The sequence below is a fragment of the Trachypithecus francoisi genome, unplaced genomic scaffold (genome assembly GCF_009764315.1).
Source record: "Trachypithecus francoisi isolate TF-2019V2 unplaced genomic scaffold, Tfra_2.0 Lachesis_group17, whole genome shotgun sequence".
Classification (NCBI taxonomy): Eukaryota; Metazoa; Chordata; class Mammalia; order Primates; family Cercopithecidae; genus Trachypithecus; species Trachypithecus francoisi.
The window spans coordinates 11149445-11171989 of NW_022681462.1; the positions used below are offsets into that span (position 1 = coordinate 11149445).

General features: G+C 44.4%; 1 protein-coding gene across 6 annotated transcripts; it reads left to right on the plus strand.

The window, feature by feature from the left end:
• Positions 1-310: 310 nt before the first annotated feature.
• Positions 311-21018, plus strand: CUNH2orf74 (chromosome unknown C2orf74 homolog). Of its 6 annotated transcripts, none has more exons than XM_033239150.1 (5): positions 2511-2530; positions 17863-18034; positions 19125-19238; positions 19335-19515; positions 20636-21018. In XM_033239150.1, the coding sequence occupies exons 4-5, from the start codon at positions 19342-19344 to the stop codon at positions 20807-20809; spliced, it is 348 nt and encodes a 115-aa protein (XP_033095041.1). In that variant the 5' UTR covers positions 2511-2530; positions 17863-18034; positions 19125-19238; positions 19335-19341; the 3' UTR covers positions 20810-21018. The 6 variants fall into 6 exon arrangements, with proteins under 6 accessions (XP_033095040.1, XP_033095036.1, XP_033095041.1 ...); XM_033239146.1 differs by lacking the exons at positions 2511-2530; positions 17863-18034 and adding exons at positions 18043-18602; positions 18698-18891; XM_033239147.1 differs by lacking the exons at positions 2511-2530; positions 17863-18034 and adding exons at positions 18044-18602; positions 18698-18765.
• Positions 21019-22545: the final 1527 nt, after the last annotated feature.

Here is a 22545-nt window from a genome sequence, read left to right on the forward strand (position 1 = left end):
AACCAATGTATTTCTTAAATGTATTTCATTGATGTCTCATGCCTCCCTAAAATGTATAAAACCAAGCTGTGCCCCAACCACCTTGGGCACATGTTCTCAGGACCCCCTGAGGGCTGTCACAGGCCAAAGTCACAAAAGGTTCTTTTGAAGTCTTATAATGGCTGCCCTTAGAGATGCCAGATGACAAATGTTTCCTATTCAGACCTTTAAAAAGATGCTAGACTTTCAATCTCTTCAGGTTTGGGAGGGTCTGGAAGAAAAAGATCTAGCTATGTTAATAGAGATTCTTTACAGATGCATATTTTCCCCCACAAAGCACAGCTTTGCAGGACCATTTCAAAATATGGCAAAGAAACGTGTTTTGGGGTAAAATATTTTGACTTTCTTCTTTGTCACATAATATCATGCCAAAGTCAGACTGGAAAGCAAGTCACCATATATAGGGTTAAATAAAACTCATCTGATGAGAATTTATGGTTTGTAGGGCATGACTCCCCAGGCCCCTTAGATAGAAATTTGGGCAGGATTTAAAAAAAAAAAAAAAAAAGAGCTTAGTCCTGAGGTAGCTTCTGAAATGGTGGGAAAGACTGTGAGATTTGAGGAAACATTTGGTTCAGCCATTGTTCTTAAGAGATACTGACATTTCAACCTATTATAAAGAGGGAAATTTAAAGTATTAATGTGTTGGTGGGACCTGTTTTTTGTTTTGTTTTTGTTTTTGTTTTTAATTCACTGGTCCCTAAAGAAACTTCTCTCTCAGGCCACAATATAACCAGATACCAGACACCCGAGATGTTTTGGAGAGAGGGTCGTGGAGCCAAGATTGCAGCTCCTTATTGAGGAAAACAGTCCTCAAGGATCTGGAGTCATTTCTCCCGTGTTCAGCTTGAAAACCTTGGGCAACTTCTGGAGATTTCAACCTCTCACAAATGCAGAAACGTGACTGGCGCAGCATCCTTTCCGGAATTGGTGATGTCTTTCTGTAAGGGTTGATTTTCCATCCCATCAACCAAATCGGGAAAGCCGGAGCATCATTTTCTCCAAGAATGACAGGTGGTTTCTCTCAGGCTTTTCTGTCCTGGCGCCTTTCTCTCCAATGCAGTCTATGAAATACATTATTTTTTTTGAGACGGAGTCTCGCTCTGTCGCCCAGGCTGGAAGGCAGTGGCATGATCTCGGCTCACTGCAAGCTCTGCCTCCCGGTTTCACGCCATTCTCCTGCCTCAGCCTCCCAAGTAGCTGGGACTACAGGCGCCCGCCACCACGCCAGCTAATTTTTTGTATTTTCAGTAGAGACAGGGTTTCACTGTGTTAGCCAGGATGGTCTCGATCTCCTGATCTTGTGATCCGCATGTCTCGGCCTCCCATAGTGCTGGGATTACAGGTGTGAGCCATTGCGCCCAGCCTGGAATATTTTTAAATATGTAGATTATTAACCCCTGACACACTTGAAAGTCCTTTATAACCAACTTCCTCCTGAATATAAAATATTAATGTAATTTGGCCGGGCGGGGTGACTCATGCCTGTAATTCTAGCACGTTGGGAGGCCGAGGCGTATGGATTGCCTGAGCTCAGGAGTACGAGACCAGCCTGGGCAACATGGCGAAACTCCGTCTCTACTAAAATAAAAAGTAGCCAGGAGTGGTGGTGCGCGCCTGTAATCCCAGTGAGCCGATCGCGCCACTGCACTCCAGCCTGGGGACAGGGTGAGACTCCGTTTCTAAAAAAGAGAAAAAAAGTAATGTAATTTTTAATTTTGTTCCTCCCTCGCCGTCCAGCTCCTAACATTAATTTTTTTTTTTCTTTTTTTTTTGAGACGGAGTCTTGCTCTGTCGCCCAGGCTGCAGTGCAGTGGCGCGATCTCGGCTCACTGCAAGCTCTGCCTACCGGGTTCACGCCATTCTCCTGCCTCAGGCTCCTGAGTAGCTGGAACTACAGGCGCCCGTCACCACGCCCGGCTATTTTGTATTTTTAGTAGAGACGGGGTTTCACCGTGTTAGCCAGGACGATCTTGATCTCCTGGCCTCGTGATCCGCCCACCTTGGCCTCCCAAAGTGCTGGGATTACAGACGTGAGCCACCGCGCCCAGCCAACACTAATTATTAAAACTCGATTTAGACACCGTTTGGAGAGGGCCAGGTGCTGAATACCTGCTGATATAATGCAGTGTATTTTTGTTTGAGAGCCACAGGAAGACGCCTTGTGGCTGTTGTCTTCCGACAGCAGGCTCCCTGGGTGAGGTTAGCAGCGCCAGCCCGGGTTAGCGGAAGCAGCCTTCAGGTCGCGTAAGGAAGCAGGTTTATCAGCATGCGCCGCGAATTTTCTGTTAGGGAAACCGATGGGGCGCGGCTCCTTGGAGCATGCGCACACAAACTTTCCTCGAGGAATCAGGCGAGCATGCGCACACAGATGTTACGGTTTGGGCGCGCTATTTGGAGCGTGCGCGGTCAGGTCCGAGGACATGACGTCGTCCGAGAGTCTGTTAAAAACCTGCTCTGGCCGGATTCCAGACTCGAGGGGGAAAGGCTGGTATGTTCGTTTTGTAACAGGAGTTTTAGCGTCGTCTTTTTTCCTTGGATACGTTTTTCCAAATATAAATATATTAAATATTCATTTTAAAATATCTGAGAATTAACAGGCAGCAGTGCATTAGATAAATAGGCAAAGGACTGGGGTACAAAGTTCACAGAAAAATAATAGTTCAAAATAGACTTTAAATATGTGAAAAGATGCTTAGCTGCATGTTTTTGTGTTTTTTTTTAATTTAACTTTATTTATTTATTTTTTTGAGATGGAGTCCCACTGTGTTGCCCACGCTGGAGTGCAGTAATGCAATCTCGGCTCACTGCAACCTTCGCTTCCCAGGTTAAAGCGATTCTCCCACCTCAGCCTCCTGAGTAGCTAGGATTACAGGCAGGTGCCACCACGCCAGGCTAATGTTTGTATTTTTAGTAGAAATGCGGTTCACCATGTTAGCCAGGCTGGTCTCAAACTCCTGACCTCAAGTGATCCACCCGCCTCAGCCTCCCAAAGTGCTGGGATTACAGGTGGGAGCCACCGCGCCTGGCCTGTTTTGTTTATTTTGTTTTGTTTTGTTTTTCTGAGATAGGTGGCACGATCACAGCTCACTGCAGCCTCCACTTCCCAGGCCCAAGTAATCCACCTCAGTTTTGCCAAGTGCTAGGATTACAGGCCAGCATCAGTTTTAATAAGAATGCAAATCATCATGATTGGTAAACATTGAAACGTTTGGTAATATACTCAATATAGGAGGATATAAGGGTAACAGGTGCCGAGTTACAATGCTAATAGGAGCAGAATGCAGCAATCCTTTGTGGTTATCAAAACCACACTGAATAACATTTGCATTTTGACCCAACAATCCCACTTTGGGGAATTTTGCCTCCAAATACACTTGCTTACATATAAAGTAATATGTGTAGGAGGTTATTGATTGTAATAGCAAAAGATTGTAAACTACTTGAGTATCCATCAGAGGACTGATATTATAAACTATAGTATATATGCACAATGGAGCATTGTGCAGCTATGAAAAAGAGTGAGGAATCAGTTTCCAATATACTAATGTGGAACCATCTCTAGCATATCTTACTAAGTGAAAAAAGCCCAGGTGCCAAACAGTGTATAAATTATGCTTTTGTGTAGAAAAAGATAAATGAGAGTATATGATCCTTATTTCCACATAAATTCTGGTAATATACTCAATAAACTAATAATCATGGTTTCATATGAGATGGAGGGTAGGACTGAGATAGGGTGAGAGACTTCTCAATGTATTCCTCATTATAACATATTGTTTTTTGAATTATCTGAATGCTGTTCATTAAAAACAAAAATAAGACTACAGTAACTTTTTTTTTAAAAAAAAGCTAGAAACGTATAATATAAAAAAAAAGGGGCCAGGTGCGGTGGCTCCTGCTTGTAATCACAGCACTTTGGGAGGCTGAGAAGGGCAGATCACGAAGTCAGGAGATGGAGACCATCGTGGGCAATGTGGTGAAACCCCGTCTTTACTAAAAATTAGACAGGCGTGGTGGCGCATGCCTATAGTCCTAGCAACTCTGGAGGCTAAGGCAGGAGAATCGAATCGCTTGAACCAGGTAGTCAGAGGTTGCAGTGAGCCGAGATGGTGCCACTGCACTCCAGCCTGGTGACAGACTGGAGGCTGGGTGTGTGGCTCACACCTGTAATCCCACCACTTTGGAAGACTGAGACAGGAGGATTGCTTGAGCACAGGAGTTTGAGACCAACCTGGGCAACATGGTGAAAACCCGTGTCTACAAAAAGAATATCAACAACAAAAAAAACCCCCAAAATTAGGTGGGAGTGTGGTGGCAGGCACCTGTAGTCCCAACTACCGGGGAGGTTGAGGTGGGAGGGCCGGTTGAGCCCAGGAGGCAGAGGTTACAGTGAGTTGAGATACTGCCACTGCACTCCAGCCTGGGTGACAGAGGGAGACTCTCAAAAAAAGAGAAAGAAAGAAAAAAGGTGAAATTATGGGAGATTTTTCCTTTCCTTTTTTTTTTTTTTTTTTTTTGATAGGATTTCCTCTCTTGCCCAGACTGGAGTGCAGTGGCGTGATCACAACTCACTGCCCAGGCTCAAGCGATCTGCCGGCCTCAGCCTCCCAAAGTGTTGGGATTACAGGGTGTGAGCCACTGTTCCCGGACAAGAATATTATTTTATATGTTTTTACACACACAAGAGTTTTCTTGGAATAACAAGAGTACATCCAAAAGTGTTTTGCCAATTTACATTTCCATCTGCAATATAGAAAACCTTCTCCTTGCTACATGTCCTCACCAATTCTTAGAACTGACAGACTACTTTTTTTGTCAATCTTGTGGTATAAAATATTACCTGATTTTGTTTTCACTTTGCACTTCTGTGATTATTAGTGAGGTGAGCCTCTTAGGTTTATTGCCCATTCATGCTTTGTCTTTTGAGAAGTACCTTTTTTCTGTTTTGCCTTTCCCTTTTTCATAGGAGTTTTAAAAAATGTATTCTATATGTTGATTCTTAAAGATTATTTGTGTGGCAAATATTTTCTACCAGTCTGTGGGTTGCCTTTTTGTTTGGTTGGTTTTTGTTTGTTTTGAGACTGAGTCTCGTTCTGTTGCCCAGGCTGGAGTGCAGTGGTGCCATCTCGGCTTACCGCAACCTCTACCCCATAGCTTCAAGCAATTCTCCTGCCTCAGCCTCCTGAGTAGCTGGAATTACAGGTACCTGCCACCACGCCCAGCAGATTTTTATATTTTTAGTAGAGATGAGGTTTCACCATGTTGGCCAGGTTGGTCTCGAAATCCTGACTGCAGGTGATCCACTTGCCTTGGCCTCCCAAAGTGCTGGGATTCCAGGCGTCAGCCACTGTACCTGACCTGGAAAGGAATATTTTAATAAAATTATTTTTATTGTTTTACTTGTTTTGGAAATAGAGGAGAGGTTTTTTTTTTTTTTAACTAATTTTAAAATCTGATACTAATGTTTATTACTCATTTGGATATCCTCTTGTGTGAAGTACCTGTTCAAGTCTTTTGTCCATTTTCTTTCTTTTTTTTTTTTTTTTTTTTTTTGAGACGGAGTCTTGCTCTGTGGCCCAGGCTGGACTGCAGTGGCCGGATCTCAGCTCACTGCAAGCTCCGCCTCCCGCGTTCACGCCATTCTCCTGCCTCAGCCTCCCGAGTAGCTGGGACTACAGGCGCCCGCCACCTCGCCCGGCTAGTTTTTGTATTTTTTAGTAGAGACGGGGTTTCACCGTGTTAGCCAGGGTGGTCTCGATCTCCTGACCTTGTGATCCGCCCGTCTTGGCCTCCCAAAGTGCTGGGATTACAGGCTTGAGCCACCGCGCCTGGCCCTTTTGTCCATTTTCTATTGTTTTATTGATTTACAAGAATTCTTTATATATTCTGAATACATGTCCTTTGTACATAAATAGTCTTTGGCTTGTCTTTTCTTTTTTTTTTTGAGATGGAGTCTTGCCCTATCACCCAGGCTGAAGTGCAGTGGGCACAATCTCAGCTCACTTCAACCTCTGTCTCCTGGGTTTAAGCAATTCTCCTGCCTCAGCCTCCCAAGTAGCTGGGTTTATAGGTGCACACCACCACACCCCGCTAATTTTTTTTTTTTTTTTTTTTTTTTTTTGAGACGGAGTCTGGCACTATTGCCCAGGCTGGAGTGCAATGGCCGGATCTCAGCTCACTGCAAGCTCAGCCTCCCGGGTTTACGCCATTCTCCTGCCTCAGCCTCCGGAGTAGCTGGGACTATAGGCGCCCGCCACCTCGCCCGGCTAGTTTTTTGTATTTTTTTTTAGTAGAGATGGAGTTTCACCAGGTTAGCCAGGATGGTCTCGATCTCCTGACCTCGTGATCCGCCCGTCTCGGCCTCCCAAAGTGCTGGGATTACAGGCTTGAGCCACCGCGCCCGGCCAATTTTTGTATTTTCAGTAGAGACAGAGACGTTGATGATTGGCAGGCTATGCCTGTGTTGGGGCAGGAGGTCTTTGGGAAAACTCTGTATCTTCTGCTAAATTTTGCTATGAACCTAAAACTAGAGAAATAAGGTCTTCAAAACAAACAAGAAGTCCTGCACAATCTGTCTAACCTCCTGGTACAAACGTGAGCGCAGATGAGCTTCAAGGGCAAGGTGATATTCACAAACATTGCTTCAGATATGAAGCCTAACCATGGAGATCAAAAAAATATCTCCCCTCTGACTTCAAGCATGGCCTGTGTATCTGTATTCAACAAGAATAACGTTTTTGCAGGGGATTAGAGTCGGGAGAGTGAGTGTGGTTTTCTCCGGAGTGGGAGTTAACCAATATGTAGAAGGAAGGGTGTCTCAGGGCCTTAGGTGTGTCCTTTTATAGCTTCATAATCCTGGATGCTGTAATAAGGCCTCCTGCAGACCTTAGTTCTATTCCACAGCCGCCCAGGGTGTTTATAAAAGTGCAACGCCAAGGTTTATTCCAGAGCTAAAGTCAGAAAAACTTTTGGCCCTTCGATGTACCTCAGCACTTGCGAGGCTGTCCTGGTCCAACTGAAAATAGGGATGCTGTGGACTTTCTGGGCCAACTTCCCTGTCTAGATGTTGGGTGCCTTTTTTTTTTTTTTTTTTTTTTTTTAGATGGAGTCTCGCTCTGTTGCCCAGGCTGGAGTGCAGTGGCGCAATCTTGGCTGACTGCAGCTTCCACCTCCTGGGTTCAAGTGATTCTCCTGCCTCAGCCTCACGAGTAGCTGGGATTACAGGCATGCACCACCACGCCTGGCTAATTTTGTATTTTTTAGTAAAGACGGGGTTTCTCCATGTTGGTCAGGCTGGTCTCGAACTTCTGACCTCAGGCAATTCGCCCGCCTTGGCCTCCCAAAGTGCTGGGATTACAGGCATGAGCCACCGTGCCCAGATGATGTCGGGCTTCTTGATGGGGGAGCCCAAAAGAGGCATCTCAAGGGTAATTTTCATGAAGGCAGATTTGAGTCAACAGACGAAGTGGCTTGGTCTAGTTCTTCTTGTCCATGTGTTGGAGATGGCCTTTCCTGGGACTAGGTAGGTGTTATGGTCATGTTGCATAATACTGGGTCTGCAAAGATCCCATAATGGTTAATGGAAAAATACTATGGCAAGTCATGGATATTCTCTGTAGGGTCAGGTGCTGAGGGTTGGTGAAGTTGTCCTTTGGGGTTAGATCTCGGTTCTCCTTTAGGCCAAGAGTCAATAAACTAAAACTCAGCCACGTTCCTCTGATCCAAGTTCTGTGCCCCAGAGATCTAGGATTCCTGGGATGGAGATGCACCTGGCCTTCCATTTTCTTTTAGATTCTAGTGAGGTCTTGACTATCCAGGATTGCTCCTAACATTAAGAGCACCTCCAGCAGGAGTATAGCTGGTGTTCCCTTGATGGGAAGCCTACGTCTTGAAGGTACCTTCTTGATCTTTATAAGGAGTGAGAGCTACAGTGAGTCCTACACTAAGAGGATCATCCTGTGATGTTGAGAGGGAAAATGGGCCTCCTGGACAGAAACACTGAGACACATTGGGGCCTGCTGTAAGATCCACATTGGTCCTCCCTCCACATGTTCCATCACAGAGGCTGTGTTCTGTGTTCCTTTATGCCTAAATATAGTCAGTCAGATGCAGCTACAAGAGGAGACACGAGAAGATCAGGAAAACAAAGCTGACTGTCCTCACAGGCCCTAAAAACAGGAGGCCCTGCACACCACATAGGGCCAGTGGGAAAGCCCCACAGCATGGAGGGGGCAAGAACTAGAGGAGAGAATAGGTCATGGTTTTTGTTGGAGTTTCTGAGGAAAAGGCAAGGGAGGGCAAGGTAAACATCTCAAGATTGGCTAGTTTGAATAGTTTCAGGGCTCTGCTTGGCCCCAGGGATGCTGAAGGCAGAGGAATATTGTCTCCTGGGGTGTGCTGCCAGATGGAGGAGACTTGGCTCTGGATTGGTTAGTTTCATATCAAAGGGATGCCACAGGCCACACCCTTTGCTTTCACTAAGAATTGGCTAGTTCCAGGAGGGGCAGCCTCAGCTAGAAAGGTTTTTAAGATGTCAAAACAGGCTGGGTGCAGTGGTTTGCGCCTGTAATCCCAGCACTTTGGGAGGCCGAGGCGGAAGGATCACAAGGTCAGGAGCTCAAGACCAGCCTGGCCAAGATGGTGAAACCCTGTCTCTATTAAAAATACAAAAATTAGCCAAGTGTGATGTCAGATGCCTGTAATCCCAGCTACTTGGGAGGCTGAGGCAGGAGAATCGCTGGAACCCAGGAGGTGGAGGTTGCAGTGAGCTTAGATTGCACCATTGCACTCTAGCCTGGGTGACAGAGCAAGACTCTGTCTCAAAAAAAAAAGATGTCAAAACATCATAATATACAGAAGATCAAAATATATAAATACAGGCTGTACTAGATAACTATTGCTACATAAGGGACTCCAAAACGTAGCAGCTTAATGCAAACATTTATGAACTGTTAGCTTCTGTGTGCTTGGTGATCCTGGCTCAGGGTCTTTCTAGAGGTTGCAGTCAAGATGTTAGTCTGCAGTAATCGGAAGACTCATTTGGGGGAGAATCCATTTCCAAGCTTCTTCACATGGTTATTGGCAAGAAGCCCTAGTTCCTCCCTGGCTGTTGGAAGGACGTGGGGCTCAGGTCTTCAACATGTGGGTCATTCCATGGGCTGCTTGAGTGTCCCCACAACATGGCAACTGGCTTCTCACAGGCCAGGTGACCTGAGAGAAAAGGCAAGGAGGATGCCACAGTGCGTTTTATGACCCACTCTCAGAACTCACAGGCCCTCACTTTTGCTTCATTTTAGTCGTTAGAAGAGATTTACTACTATAAATCCAGTCTACACTCGAGAGAAGGGAGGAATATTAAATAATTAAAACCATCACAAAGTCCAACACCAAATTGATCTCCACAAATTCAGTCCAGGGGCATTGTGGCAAAGACCACACTGCCCTGGTTTGCCGCAGATCCAGTGATTTCAGTCTCTTGGAGACAATGGTATTTAAACCATGAAGCTTCTCCCTTTTGTGGATTAGAGATGTGAGATTTCTGGCACATCAAGGTGAGTCTCATTTGGAGTCTGCACAAAGTTGAGGCTCCCAGGTCTCCCAGGGTCAGGTTTTCAGTAGGCCACGCTTTAAAGGCTGGGGGTAGAACAAAGAGTGCGATAGGAAATGCAGGACAGGGATCCTGCCAACACCGGTTTGTGGAGTGGACTCTCTCCTTAAAGCTACCTGGTAGCCTGACTGTGCTGTTTACTAAACATTACCAAGCATCATTATAAATGAAGGGAAAGTAGAAGTGAGGACAGACAGGAAGAAGACAATTTAAAATGTTTCAGTAAATCAATAGTAGAAGGATAAAGATGTGAAATTTAAAATGTATAAACTGGGTGCGGTGGCTCATGCCTGTAATCCCAGCACTTTGGGAAACTGAGGCTGGCAGATCACCTGAGGTCAAGAGTTCAAGACCAGCCAGGCCAACATGGTGAAACCCCATCTCCACTAAAAATATAAAAATTAGCTGGGCGTGGTGGTGCAGATGTGTAATCCAATCCCAGCTACTCAGGAGGCTGAGGCAGGAGAATCTCTTGAACCTGGGAGGTAGAGGTTGCAGTGAGCTGAGATCATGCCACTGCACTCCAGGCTGGGTGACAGAGCAACACTCTGTCTCAACAAAGAAAAAGAAAAAGAAAAAAAAAGTCTTCCTTTTTTGCTTTAGATAAAATTTAGTATTTGGCTAGGCGCGAAGGCTCACGCCTGTAAGACAATCCCAGCACTTTGGGAGGCCGAGGTGGGTGGATCACTTGAGGTCAGGAGTTCAAGACCAGCCTGGCCAACATGGTGAAATCCTGTCTCTACTAATAATACAAAAATTAGCCGGCCGTGGTGGCGGATGCCTGTAATCACAGCTACTTGGGAGGCTGAAGTAGGAGAATTGCTTCAACCTGGGAGGTGGAGGTTGCAGTGAGCCAAGATCATGCCATTGCACTCCAGCCTGGGCAATAAGAGCGAAATTCTGTCTCCCCCCCAAAAAAGAAAACATTAGAATTCAAAAGTTCAAGTTCCAATAGTGGGTCATCCTACAGTCTACTTGATCAGTGCTTTACAAAGCTGTCAAGGTCATCTAAAACAAGGAAAGTTTGAGAAATTGTTACAGCCAAGAGGAGCCAAAGGAGACATGATTTAATTGTAATATAGTGTCCTGAATGGGGTCCTGGACCCAAAAAAGACATTAGGTGAAAACTAAGAGAATGTGAATCAACCATGGGCTTTAGTTAATAATAATTTATCAGTATTGGTTCATAAATCATAACAAATGGATCACACTGATTTACGATATTAATAATAGGGGAAAATGGGGGTAAGGTATATGAGAACCCCCTGTACTGTCTTCTCAGCTTTTCTATAAATCCAAAAACATCCAAAAAAATTGTTTTAAGTCTGTTTTTGCCCAACAGTTACCAAAATCTTTACAGAGAAGAAAACATCCCCTTGAGCACTAGGTTACCGATCATGAGCTGTAAATATTTTTACTGTGTGCTTAAAAAGAAACAGAAAAGGCTGGGCTGGGTGGCTTACGCCTATAATCCCAGTACTTTGGGAGGCCAAGGTAGGCGGATCGCTTGAGGTCAGGAGTTCAAGACCAGCCTGGCCAACATGGTGAAACCCCGTCTCTACTAAAAAAAAATACAAAAATTAGTCAGGTGTGGTGGTGCATGCCTATAATCCCAGCTACTCAGGAGGCTGAGACAGGAGAATGGCTTGAACCCAGGAGGCAGAGGTTGCAGTGAGCTGAGATCAAGCCACTGCACTCCAGCCTGGGCAACAGAGTGAGACTTTCTCAAAAAAAAAAAAAAAAAAGAAACAGAAAAGTTTAAAGTATTTGACTAATCATATTTAAGCAAGTTCCCAATACAATTAAGTTGCTCAGATGACAAATTTGTGATTCAGGGGTTTCTTGTTAATTCAACAAAGAGAAATAAAGACTCCTGTGGTTAAGAAAGACTTTGATATCTACAAGAGAAACTAATTTCTAGGCTTGAGAAAATTGCTTTGAGTCAGAAAATATGTTTTATTTCCCATTAATTGTTTATGAAATGTTTCTACTATTTTAACAATTTCAGTCTCATCACCAATGAATTTTTTTTCCTCTTTTGATTTTTTTCATCCTCGCCTCCACATCCCCTCAAAAAGCCAGAATAGTTGTTGGGCTATTCAAATGAATGTGATTTATTATCTCCCTTTTGCAAGCTAATGAGATAGATTATAAAGAAATCAAGGTTTTTTTGTTTTTTGTTTTTTGTTTTTTAAAACAGTTTTTAAACCTAAAGCAGAACATTGCTTTTTTCTTAACAAAGGTTAAGAGGAGACTGAATCTCAAGAATTAGAAATAAGGCTGAGCGAGGTGGTTCATGCCTGTAATCCCAGCACTTTAGGAGGCCAAGTGGGAGGATTGCTTGAGCCCAGGAGTTCGAGACCAGCCAGGGCAACATAACTAGACCTTGTCTCTACAAGAAAAATAAAAAATTAGCCAGGCATGATGGCATGTGCCTGTAGTTCCAGCTTCTCGGGAGGCTGAGGTGGGAGGATCACTTGACCCTGGTAGGTTAAGGCTGCAGTGAGCTATGATTGCACTACTGCACTCTAGTCTGCACAACAGAGCAAGACCCAGTCCCAAAAAAAGAAATTAAGTAAAAACATACTGAAGAAAAGGGAATGAATAGAAGTTAAAATAATCGGCTGGGTTCTGTGGCTCATGCCTATAATCCTGGCACTTTGGGAGGCTGAGGAAGGCGGATCACTTGAGCCCAGGAGTTCAAGACCAGCCTGGGCAACATGGCAAAACCCTGTCTCTTAAAAAAGAAAACAAAAATCAAAACATAAGATATTTGGAGCCAAAAAACAATGAAACAAAATGGATGAGATTTAGAATAAAAGATGAAGAGCCAGAGGCCAATAAATTTTGAAAATAAAACATTAATATTTTAATGTCAGAGTTGTGCTCACATATATATGTACAAATATGTCCATCAATGCTATTAATAAAAGCAGTAAGTTGTCCAACAATAAGAAAGTAATTGGCTGGGCTTGGTGGCTCATGCCTGTAATCCTAACACTTTCAGAGGCCAAGATGGGCAGATCGCTTGAGCTAAGGGGTTTGAGAACAGCATGGGCAACATGGTGAGACCTCGTCTCTAAAAAGATACAAAAAGTTAGTGGGCATGGTGGCTTGCACCTGTAATTCCAACTACTTGGGGAGCTAAGGCAGGAGGATCACTTGAGCCCAGAAGGTGGAGGCTGCAGTGAACCAAGATCGTGCCACTACACTCCATCCTGGGTGACAGTGAGACCCTCTCGAAAACAACCACCACAACAAAAAGATTCTAGGTATTTAGTCTCCATTACTGTGTTTTGTTGCAGACCAATGACAATTTAGGGACTACACCAGTCTATAGATCTACTTAGAGTAGTACTAGTGACCAAATCCCTCAAATATTTGATTGGTTTATTGATTTGAGATGAAGTCTCACTCTGTCACCCAGGCTGGAGTGCAGTGGCGTGATCTCGGCTCACTGCAACCTCCCATCTGCCTCCCGAGTTCAAGTCATTCTCCTGCCTCAGCCTCCTGAGTAGCTGGGTTTATAGGCTCACACCACCACACCTGGCTAATTTTTGCATTTTTAGTAGAGACCTGTTTTACCATCTTGGCCAGGCTGGTCTCAAAGTCCTGGACTCAAGTGATCCACCTGCCTCAGCCTCCCAAAGAGCTGGGATTAACAGGTGTGAGCCACTGTGCCTGGCCTGGAGGGAACCTATTTAATGCTCAACAAGTCAGATCAGGAAATGGCAGATGGGTGCTATGACTCTTGTATCAGGGCTCAGAAAAGGAGACGGTGTGATGCTCATTGCAATGCTGTGTTGGTCAGGAATCTTGGGGTGCAATGCCCATGAACCCCAATTAAACCAGCTTAAACCAAAAAGAAAAGGCATTGACTCATACAGCTGAAAGTCCAGCTTCCAGTCCACACTGTAAGTCAAGACTTCAGGCATAGCTAGATCAAGCAGAGCCCTTTTTAATTTGTCTCTCTCCATACTCTCAGCCCTGCTTTCTTCCATGCTGGAAGTTCCTGCAAATATCTTAACACTGAGGTTAATTAAGCTGATTTAGATCACATGTTGACCCTTGAACTGTGGACTATCCTGATCAGCCAGGCCTGGGTCCTGTGTCCACTGCCCCTGGTTTCTAAATTCAGGCAGCTGAATTCAGGAGTCCTTTGAGTGTCCTCACTCATCCTGTAATTCCTGGATCACGTTTTTGTCACAGGATTTCAACACATCACGTGGTCAAGGCCTTAGGGAGGTGGTTGGGGATTCACATACACCCTGGACCATCTGGAGCCCAAGGGTTGCAGACCCTGTCACCAGGAGTGCACACCCTCTGGCCACCATAGCAAAGAAGTCTGCAGGCAGGAGGTAGGAAGTAGGGCAGGACTGCTTATTCTGTATGGAAAAGGCAATATCTGACCCCAACATGAGAGATGCCAGGAGCACCAGAAAAGCCCCCCTTGCCAAAGAGAACCCTTGCTCCCCCATCTTCTGGTTAGTGCCTGAAATTCTACCATGACTGTCTTAATTTAACCTTAGGCCCACATTAAGGTATAGATATCCATGAGAGTTACTATCAAGCATTCTTGTTGTGAAGAGTTAGAAAACAGGTTTTGTTAACAAGAGGGAATAAAAATCAGTGTAGGATAGGAGATGAGAAATTACAAAGACTATGAAAGACCTTCAGGGTAGGAGGTGAGAAATTGCAAAGACTGAAAGACCCTGTCACTTCCCAGCATGCTTGGGACCGGAGCTGGACAGGGCAAGGGGTTGGGATATAGGTAAGTGACACGGTGTTTTCTATATCAAGTGAGAACTCGGAGAAAGCACAATTGGAAGTGTCACTGAAACGCCAGGGGTTCTGTCTAGGTCTTGCTGTCGGCCGCTCAGGAAGCCAATCACTGAGACAACGAGTATTGCCAGGGAGGAATGCTTAGGCTTTAATCTGGTGGTGCAGCTGAGGTGAACAGGAGATAAAGTCTCAAATCTGTCTCCCCAGTCGATTAAAATTGAGGGATTTACATAGTGGGGAAAGGGGAGAAACAGGAATTAGGGAGAGGTAAAGAAGCAGTCAGGATGGGGAGTCTGGTGTCTCATTGTCTGGAGGTAGTGATCTGGTGGGTTTTAGTTCCTTGCCTGAGGGTCAGTTTCCTGAGGAAGAAACTCTGATGAGATGAATCTGTTTCAAGTTTTAAGATGGGGGAGAGTCCATTTCTATGTTTATTCAACAAACTATAAATATTAGCTTATTAGCTTTTGGGACAATTGGGCTGATTTCAAAAGGAAGCCTAATGGATGGTGATTGCATAATGGAAGGGAATCCAAGAACCAAGTCCTTTTTTTTTTTTTTTTTGAGATGGGGTCTCACTCTGTTGCCAGGATGGAGTGCAGTGGTGTGATCTCAGCTCACCGCAACCTCCACTTCCTGGGTTCAAGCAACTCTCCTGCCTCAGCCTCCAAAGTAGCCAGGACTACAGAGGCATGCCACCACACACGGCTAATTTTTTGTATTTTTAGTAGAGATGGGGTTTCACCATGTTAGCCAGGATGACCTCAATCTCCTGACCTCGTGATCCTCCCGCCTCAGCCTCCCAAAGTGCTGGGATTACAGGCTTGAGCCACTGTACCTGGCCTTTTTTTTTTTTTTTCAAGATGGAGTCTCTGTCACCTAGGCTGGAGTGCAGTGACACGATCTCAGCTCACTGCTACTTCTGCCTTCCTGGTTCAAGCAATTCTCCTGTCTCAGCCTCCCAGGTAGCTGGGATTACAGGCGCACACCACCATGCTGGCTAATTTTTGTATTTTTAGTTGAAACAGGGTTTCCCATACCAGGCTGGTCTCAAACTCCTGTCCTCAAATGATCCTCCCACCTTGATCTCCCAAAGTGCTGGGATTACAGGCGTGAGCCACCACACCCGGCCAAGTACCAAGTCTTAAAGGATTGAGAGGTGGGACAGGTCAAGGGCTGAGGTAGGGGTAGGACATTCACAGTGGGGAAACAAATTGAACGAATGAGTGGAGATTGAAATAAAATCTGTATGTGCTGGTATTTTTATTTTTGCAATGCCTGCTGTATACCTGGCCACTTGACAGACAAATTCCCTTTTTGTTCCATAAGTGATTTTTAAAATTGTGATAAAATATACATAACATAAAATTTACCATTTTAACCATTTTTAAGTGTGCAGTTTGGTGGTATTAAGTATATTCACATTATTGTGCTACCATCACCACTGTCCACCTCTAGAACTTTTTCATGATTCTAAATTGAAACTCTACAGCCATTAAACACTGATTTCCCATTTCTTCCTCTCTGCAGCACCTGCTAGCCATGATTCTGCTTTCTGTGTCTATAAATTTGACTATTTCAGGTACCTCATATAAGTGGAATCATACAACATGTGACCTATTGTGTCTGGCTTACTTTACTTAGCATAATGCCTACAAAATTCATCCATGTTGTAGCATGTATCAGAATGTCATTCCTTTTTTTTTTTTTTTTGAGACGAAGTCTCACTCTTGTTCCCCAGGCTGGAGTGCAATGGCACAATCTTGGCTTACTGCAACCTCCGCCTCCCAGGTTCAAGCAATTCTCCTTTCTCGGCTCCCTGAGTAACTGGGATTACAGGCACCTGCCACCAGGCCTGGCTGATTTTTGTATTTTTAGTAGAGATGGGGTTTCACCATGTTGGCCAGGCTGGTCTAGAACTCCCCTCCTCAGGCGATCCACCCACCTCAGCCTCCCAAAGTGCCGGGATTACAGGCGTGAGCCACTGCGCCCAGCCAAGAATTTCATTCCTTTTAAAGCTGAATAATATTCCATTGTGTGTATAGACCGCATTTTTTTTTTTTTTTTTTTTTTTTTGAGATGGAGTCCCACTCTGTCACGCAGGCTGGAGTGCAATGGCATGATCTCCGCTCAATGCAACCTCTGCGTCCCAGCTTCAAGCAATTCTTCTGCCTCAGCCTCCCGAGTAGCTGGGATTACAGGCACCTGCTACCACGCCCAGCTAATTTTTGTATTTTTAGTAGAAATGGGGTTTCACCACGTTGACCAGGCTGGTCTTGAACTCCTGACCCCAGGTGATCCACCCGCCTCGGCCTCCCAAAGTGCTGGGATTACAGGCATGAGCCACCATGCCCGGCTACCACATTTTATCTATCCATCCTTCGATGGACATTTTGGGTTTTTCCACCTTTTGGCTATTTTGAATAATTCTGCTATGAGCAAGGGTGTACAAATATCTGTTTGAGTCCCTGCTTGCAATTCTTAGTGTATACACCCAGAAATGGAATTACTGCATCATATAGTAATTCTTTTTTTTTTGAGACGGAGTCTCGCTCTGTCGCCCAGGCTGGAGTGCAGTGGCCGGATCTCAGCTAACTGCAAGCTCTGCCTCCCGGGTTTACGCCATTCTTCTGCCTCAGCCTCCCGAGTAGCTGGGACTACAGGCGCCCGCCACCTCGCCCGGCTAGTTTTTTCTATTTTTTTAGTAGAGACGGGGTTTCACCATGTTAGCCAGGATGGTCTCGATCTCCTGACCTTGTGATCCGCCCGTCTCGGCCTCCCAAAGTGCTGGGATTACAGGCTTGAGCCACCGCGCCCGGCCAGTAATTCTTTACTTAAGTTTTTGAGGAACTGCCATACTGTTTTCTACAGTGACTGTACCATGTTACATTCCCACCAACAGTGCACAAGGGTTCCAATTTCTCCATATCCTCACCAACACTTTTTTTTCTTTCTAAAGTAATAACCCCCCTATTGGGTATGAGGTGGTAACACGTTGTGGTTTTGATTTGCACTTCCCTAATGATTAGTGACGTTGATCATTTTTTTCGTGTGCTTATTGATCATTTGTGTATCTTCTTTGGAGAAATGTCTTGAAATTCTTTGCCTGTTTCAAAATTGGGTTTATTGTTGTTGAGTTGTAGGAGTTCTTTATATATTCTGGATATCAGTCCATTAATAGACTATGTGATTTACAAATATGTTCTCACCATTGAATATTATGTTGTTGGATTTTCACATATGGCTTTTATTATGTTGAGGTAGTTCTATTTCTCATTTGTTGAGTGGTTTTAGCATGAAAGTGTGTTAAATTTTGTCAAGTGCTTTTTCTGCATCAGTTGAGATGATAATGTGTTTATTTTTCACTTTCATTCTGTTAATGTGATATATTACATTGGTTGATTTTTGTGTACTAAACTATCTTTGCATTCCAGGAATAAGTCCCACTTTGTCACGGTGTGTAATCCTTTGAATATGTTGCTGAATTTGGTATCCTAGTACTTTGTTGAAGACTTGTGCATCAATATTCATAAAGGATATTGGTCTGTAGCTTTCATTTTGTAGTGGCTTTGGTATCAGGGTAATGCCAGCTTAATAGAATGACTAGTAAGTGTTCCCTCTTCAATTTTTTGAAAGGTTTGAGAAAGATTGGTGTTAGTTCTTCGTTAAATGTTTGGTAGAATTCCACAGTGAAGCCTTGAGCTCAGGGCTATAGAGAGGGATTTCATAAGAAGGAAGCAGACCAATTGTTCATGGTCTGAGAAAGAAGCAGTAAAAGAAACAGGCTCAAGTTAGGAAAGGAAAGGTGGTGTTTGGAGAGTAGGGAGAAAATCCTTGCCCAAAGAATGGAGTTTCATATGGCCTCTAACCTGGACCTCTCAGAGGAGGGGATGAACAGGCAACAGCCTCGTGGTTCTCCAGCCTCCAGGTAATGGGCTGGGTTGGACTGGCTCTCTGGTCTCTCTAACTCAAGGGCTCCATGATTCTGTGATGTCACTGAAGAGAGAAGAATGGGGAGCTGGGCTCAGCTCCAGCTGTTCCGATTCCTCTCTCCTCTGGATCCTGATAGTTTTTGGGGTGAGGGAGGTGAGCTGCGTGATCACATGTGTCCCAGCTCAGTCTCCCCTCTGGCTACCTCAGCCCCCACCACAGTTATGGAGAGAAATTAGCCAGTGTGAGTCAACTCCGCAACAAGCAGAGCATCTTTCATGAAGCTGAACTGACCAAAAGAACAACAATGAAAACAGCTTTTTGTTCCTCTGTTTCTAGAAAACTTAAAGAACAAGAGAACTACATTCAAATTGAGTTGGAAAAGAATATTTGGACAATCTGTGATTGTGAGAGTGGATGAGTCTTCTAGCTAAACCTATGACCTTTGAAATCACAGCAATCACTTTCTTCATCATCCTTCTAATTTGCTTCATTTGCATCCTCCTTTTATTGGTGGTTTTTTTATATAAATGGTATAAATCCATGCTGATAATTGGGATCAGATTTCAAGTCACATTAGCAAATGTATCTAGAAATAATGTAAAACAATTTAAAATAGAACAAGTAATGATACCATCATTATCTACTTTTTTCATTTCAGCATTTTAGAAATGCTGATATGCTGTTTAAAAGTGAAGTTTCTATGCCACACCTTAAAATCAGGGCCATTTTTCCTTTTCTGAATTTGTGGCTTGTTTGTTTTCAGTTTCCAAGGCAGGAAAGGTAAAGAGATAAAGAAAGTGCCTTGTACAGATGCAAACGGAGGTGTAGACTGTGCAGCGGCTGAAGTGGTGACAAGCAATCCAGGGGACCATGAAAGGCGAGTATGGTGCAGGATGTGTCAGAGGCCATTTGGTGTGTGATAGTGGGGATGAGGATGCATGAATGTTTAAAACTCTACCGATTAATTTTCTAGGGTCTTAATGCAAGTCATGAATTTGGATGTGCCGACGAGGCCTGGCATTCTTGTCCAGAGACAGAGTAAGGAAGTGTTGGCCACACCCTTAGAAAACAGAAGGGACATGGAGGCAGAAGAGGAGAACCAAATAAATGAGAAGCAAGAGCCTGAGAATGCTGGAGAAACTGGTCAAGAAGAGGTGATGTGTTTTTCTACTCTCAAGGAGCAGTTTAGAATTTGTTTGATTGAAAAGAAGGTACATTCCTCAGCTAGGTATAATAATAGGAGATGGAGGGCCAGGTGCAGTGGCTCACGCCTGTAATCCCAGCACTTCGGGAGGCCAAGGAGGGCAGATCACGAGGTCAGGAGATCAATACCAGCATGGCCAACACGGTGAAACCCCCATCTCTACTAAAAATACAAAAATTAGCCGGGCGTGGTGGCATGCGCCCATAATCCCAGCTACTTGTTAGACTGAGGCAGGAGAATCACTTGAACCCGGGAGTCGGAGGTTGCAGTGAGCCAAGATTGCCACTGCACTCCAGCCTGGAGACAGAGCGAGACTCCGTCTCAAAAAATAAAAATAAAATAATAATAATAATAATAATAGGAGATGGAGTTGCCTGTAACTTAGGTTTGTAGGTAGAATGAGTCCAATGCCCACAGTCATTTAAGCCATTCTAGTTGCTTATCAGTTCATGTTACTAAACCATTACATATGCCAAGTCTAGAAACTTGCTTAGTCTTCATTCTTATATTTGTGTTTTTCTTAATAATTCCCCTTCAGTTTGTTTTTCTCAAAATCCTAGAATCTTAGAGCTGTTAAGAGATTATCTAGTGATCCAACTCTCTCCTGTTTCCAATGAGAAAATGAGATGAATTGTTTACCTCTCCACTGTGGCCAAGCTTAGGCCCAGACTGTGGCCCCCTGTCCTAGCTCTAGGGTCCTACAACAGCACACAATATGGCTGGGGCCTTCTTGAGCTCTGTGTCTGGGACTCCCTAACAAGAACAACTCACATGCCCTCCCACCACATGGCCATGCCCAGTCCACGACAGAATGATGGTCCTGGTGGCTCTTGGGTTTGACCGCTTCGTGGAGAGAATTACATGTCACCAAATATTATTTGAATATGTCAGTGTATGCTTTTATAACCATAAAAATGTGAAAATGTGATAGATTATTGCTGCTTTCCTGTATCATTTAGAAATGCTTTTTCTGTTTCTCGTTAACAGTGTACATATAACCTGTAATTTTAAAAGCAGGGCATGTCATAAATTGATTATTTGTTTATATTGTTTGTCCCATTCTCTTGCAGGATGATGGTTTGCAGAAAATACACATATCTGTCACTAGAACTCCATCAGCTGTTGAAAGCCAAAAAAGACCTTTAAAAGGAGTGACATTTTCTAGGGAGGTAATTGTTGTGGATCTTGGAAATGAATACCCTACACCTCGAAGCTATACTCGAGAACATAAAGAGAGAAAATGAAGCTCAAAAAAGGGTAAGAGTGAAAGAAAATGTAACCTTTGACTAACATTGAAATGACTGAGGGTACAAAATCATGTTGAAACAACAAAACAATGGGGAATTAAGCAAATAAAGATAGTATTTTACCTTTGTGCAGAAAGAAGTGGGCCATGTGCAAAATTCTGTAAGTAAAATACTTAGAGCTTGATTATAGTTTTTTAAAAATTCAAATCTGGCCGGGTGCGGTGGCTCAAGCCTGTAATCCCAGCACTTTGGGAGGCCGAGACGGGCGGATCACGAGGTCAGGAGATCGAGACCATCCTGGCTAACACGGTGAAACCCCGTCTCTACTAAAAAATACAAAAAAATTAGCTGGGCGAGGTGGCGGCGCCTGTAGTCCCAGCTACTCGGGAGGCTGAGGCAGGAGAATGGCATGAACCTGGGAGGCGGAGCTTGCAGTGAGCTGAGATCCGGCCACTGCACTCCAGCCTGGGTGGCAGAGCGAGACTCCGTCTCAAAAAAAAAAAAAAAAAAATTCAAATCTGAGTTCAAGAAATTGATTGTATTGCCCTTAAAACTGTCTACTCAAACACCGTTCTGGCATGTGAATAAAGTGATTTTTGTTTGTACATATGCCTATTATGTACATCATTATTCAAGGGGGATTTTTTGAAATAATACATGTTCTGCATCCTCTGGTCATAGGCATTCATGACCAAATAACATTACAGCTGTCATCATGGAAGCTTCCATAACTGTCGTCTTCTACTACATAATCCCCATTGAACTCAGTCCTGAAACGTTTCTTGTACTGACCACCGCTTTTTAAAAATTGGTACAGCCGGGCGCGGTGGCTCAAGCCTGTAATCCCAGCACTTTGGGAGGCCGAGACGGGCGATCACGAGGTCAGGAGATCGAGACCATCCTGGCTAACACGGTGAAACCCCGTCTCTACTAAAAATACAAAAAAATTAGCTGGGCGAGGTGGCGGCGCCTGTAGTCCCAGCTACTCGGGAGGCTGAGGCAGGAGAATGGCATGAACCTGGGAGGCGGAGCTTGCAGTGAGCTGAGATCCGGCCACTGCACTCCAGCCTGGGTGGCAGAGCGAGACTCCGTCTCAAAAAAAAAAAAAAAAAAAAATTCAAATCTGAGTTCAAGAAATTGATTGTATTGCCCTTAAAACTGTCTACTCAAACACCGTTCTGGCATGTGAATAAAGTGATTTTTGTTTGTACATATGCCTATTATGTACATCATTATTCAAGGGGGATTTTTTGAAATAATACATGTTCTGCATCCTCTGGTCATAGGCATTCATGACCAAATAACATTACAGCTGTCATCATGGAAGCTTCCATAACTGTCGTCTTCTACTACATAATCCCCATTGAACTCAGTCCTGAAACGTTTCTTGTACTGACCACCGCTTTTTAAAAATTGGTACAGCCGGGCGCGGTGGCTCAAGCCTGTAATCCCAGCACTTTGGGAGGCCGAGACGGGCGGATCACGAGGTCAGGAGATCGAGACCATCCTGGCTAACACGGTGAAACCCCGTCTCTACTAAAAAATAGAAAAAACTAGCCGGGCGAGGTGGCGGGCGCCTGTAGTCCCAGCTACTCGGGAGGCTGAGGCAGGAGAATGGTGGGAACCCTGGAGGCGGAGCTTGCAGTGAGCTGAGATCCGCCACTGCACTCCAGCCTGGGTGACAGAGCGAGACTCCGTCTCAAAAAAAAAAAAAAAAATTGGTACAGGCTGGG

Coding starts and splice junctions, on each gene's coding strand:
- CUNH2orf74 (XM_033239146.1), top strand. CDS start 18,776: ATGAGTCTTCTAGCTAAACCTATGACCTTTGAAATCACAGCAATCACT. Junction 19,239..19,334: donor AATCCAGGGGACCATGAAAG/GCGAGTATGGTG, acceptor TTAATTTTCTAG/GGTCTTAATGCAAGTCATGA. Junction 19,516..20,635: donor GAGAAACTGGTCAAGAAGAG/GTGATGTGTTTT, acceptor ATTCTCTTGCAG/GATGATGGTTTGCAGAAAAT.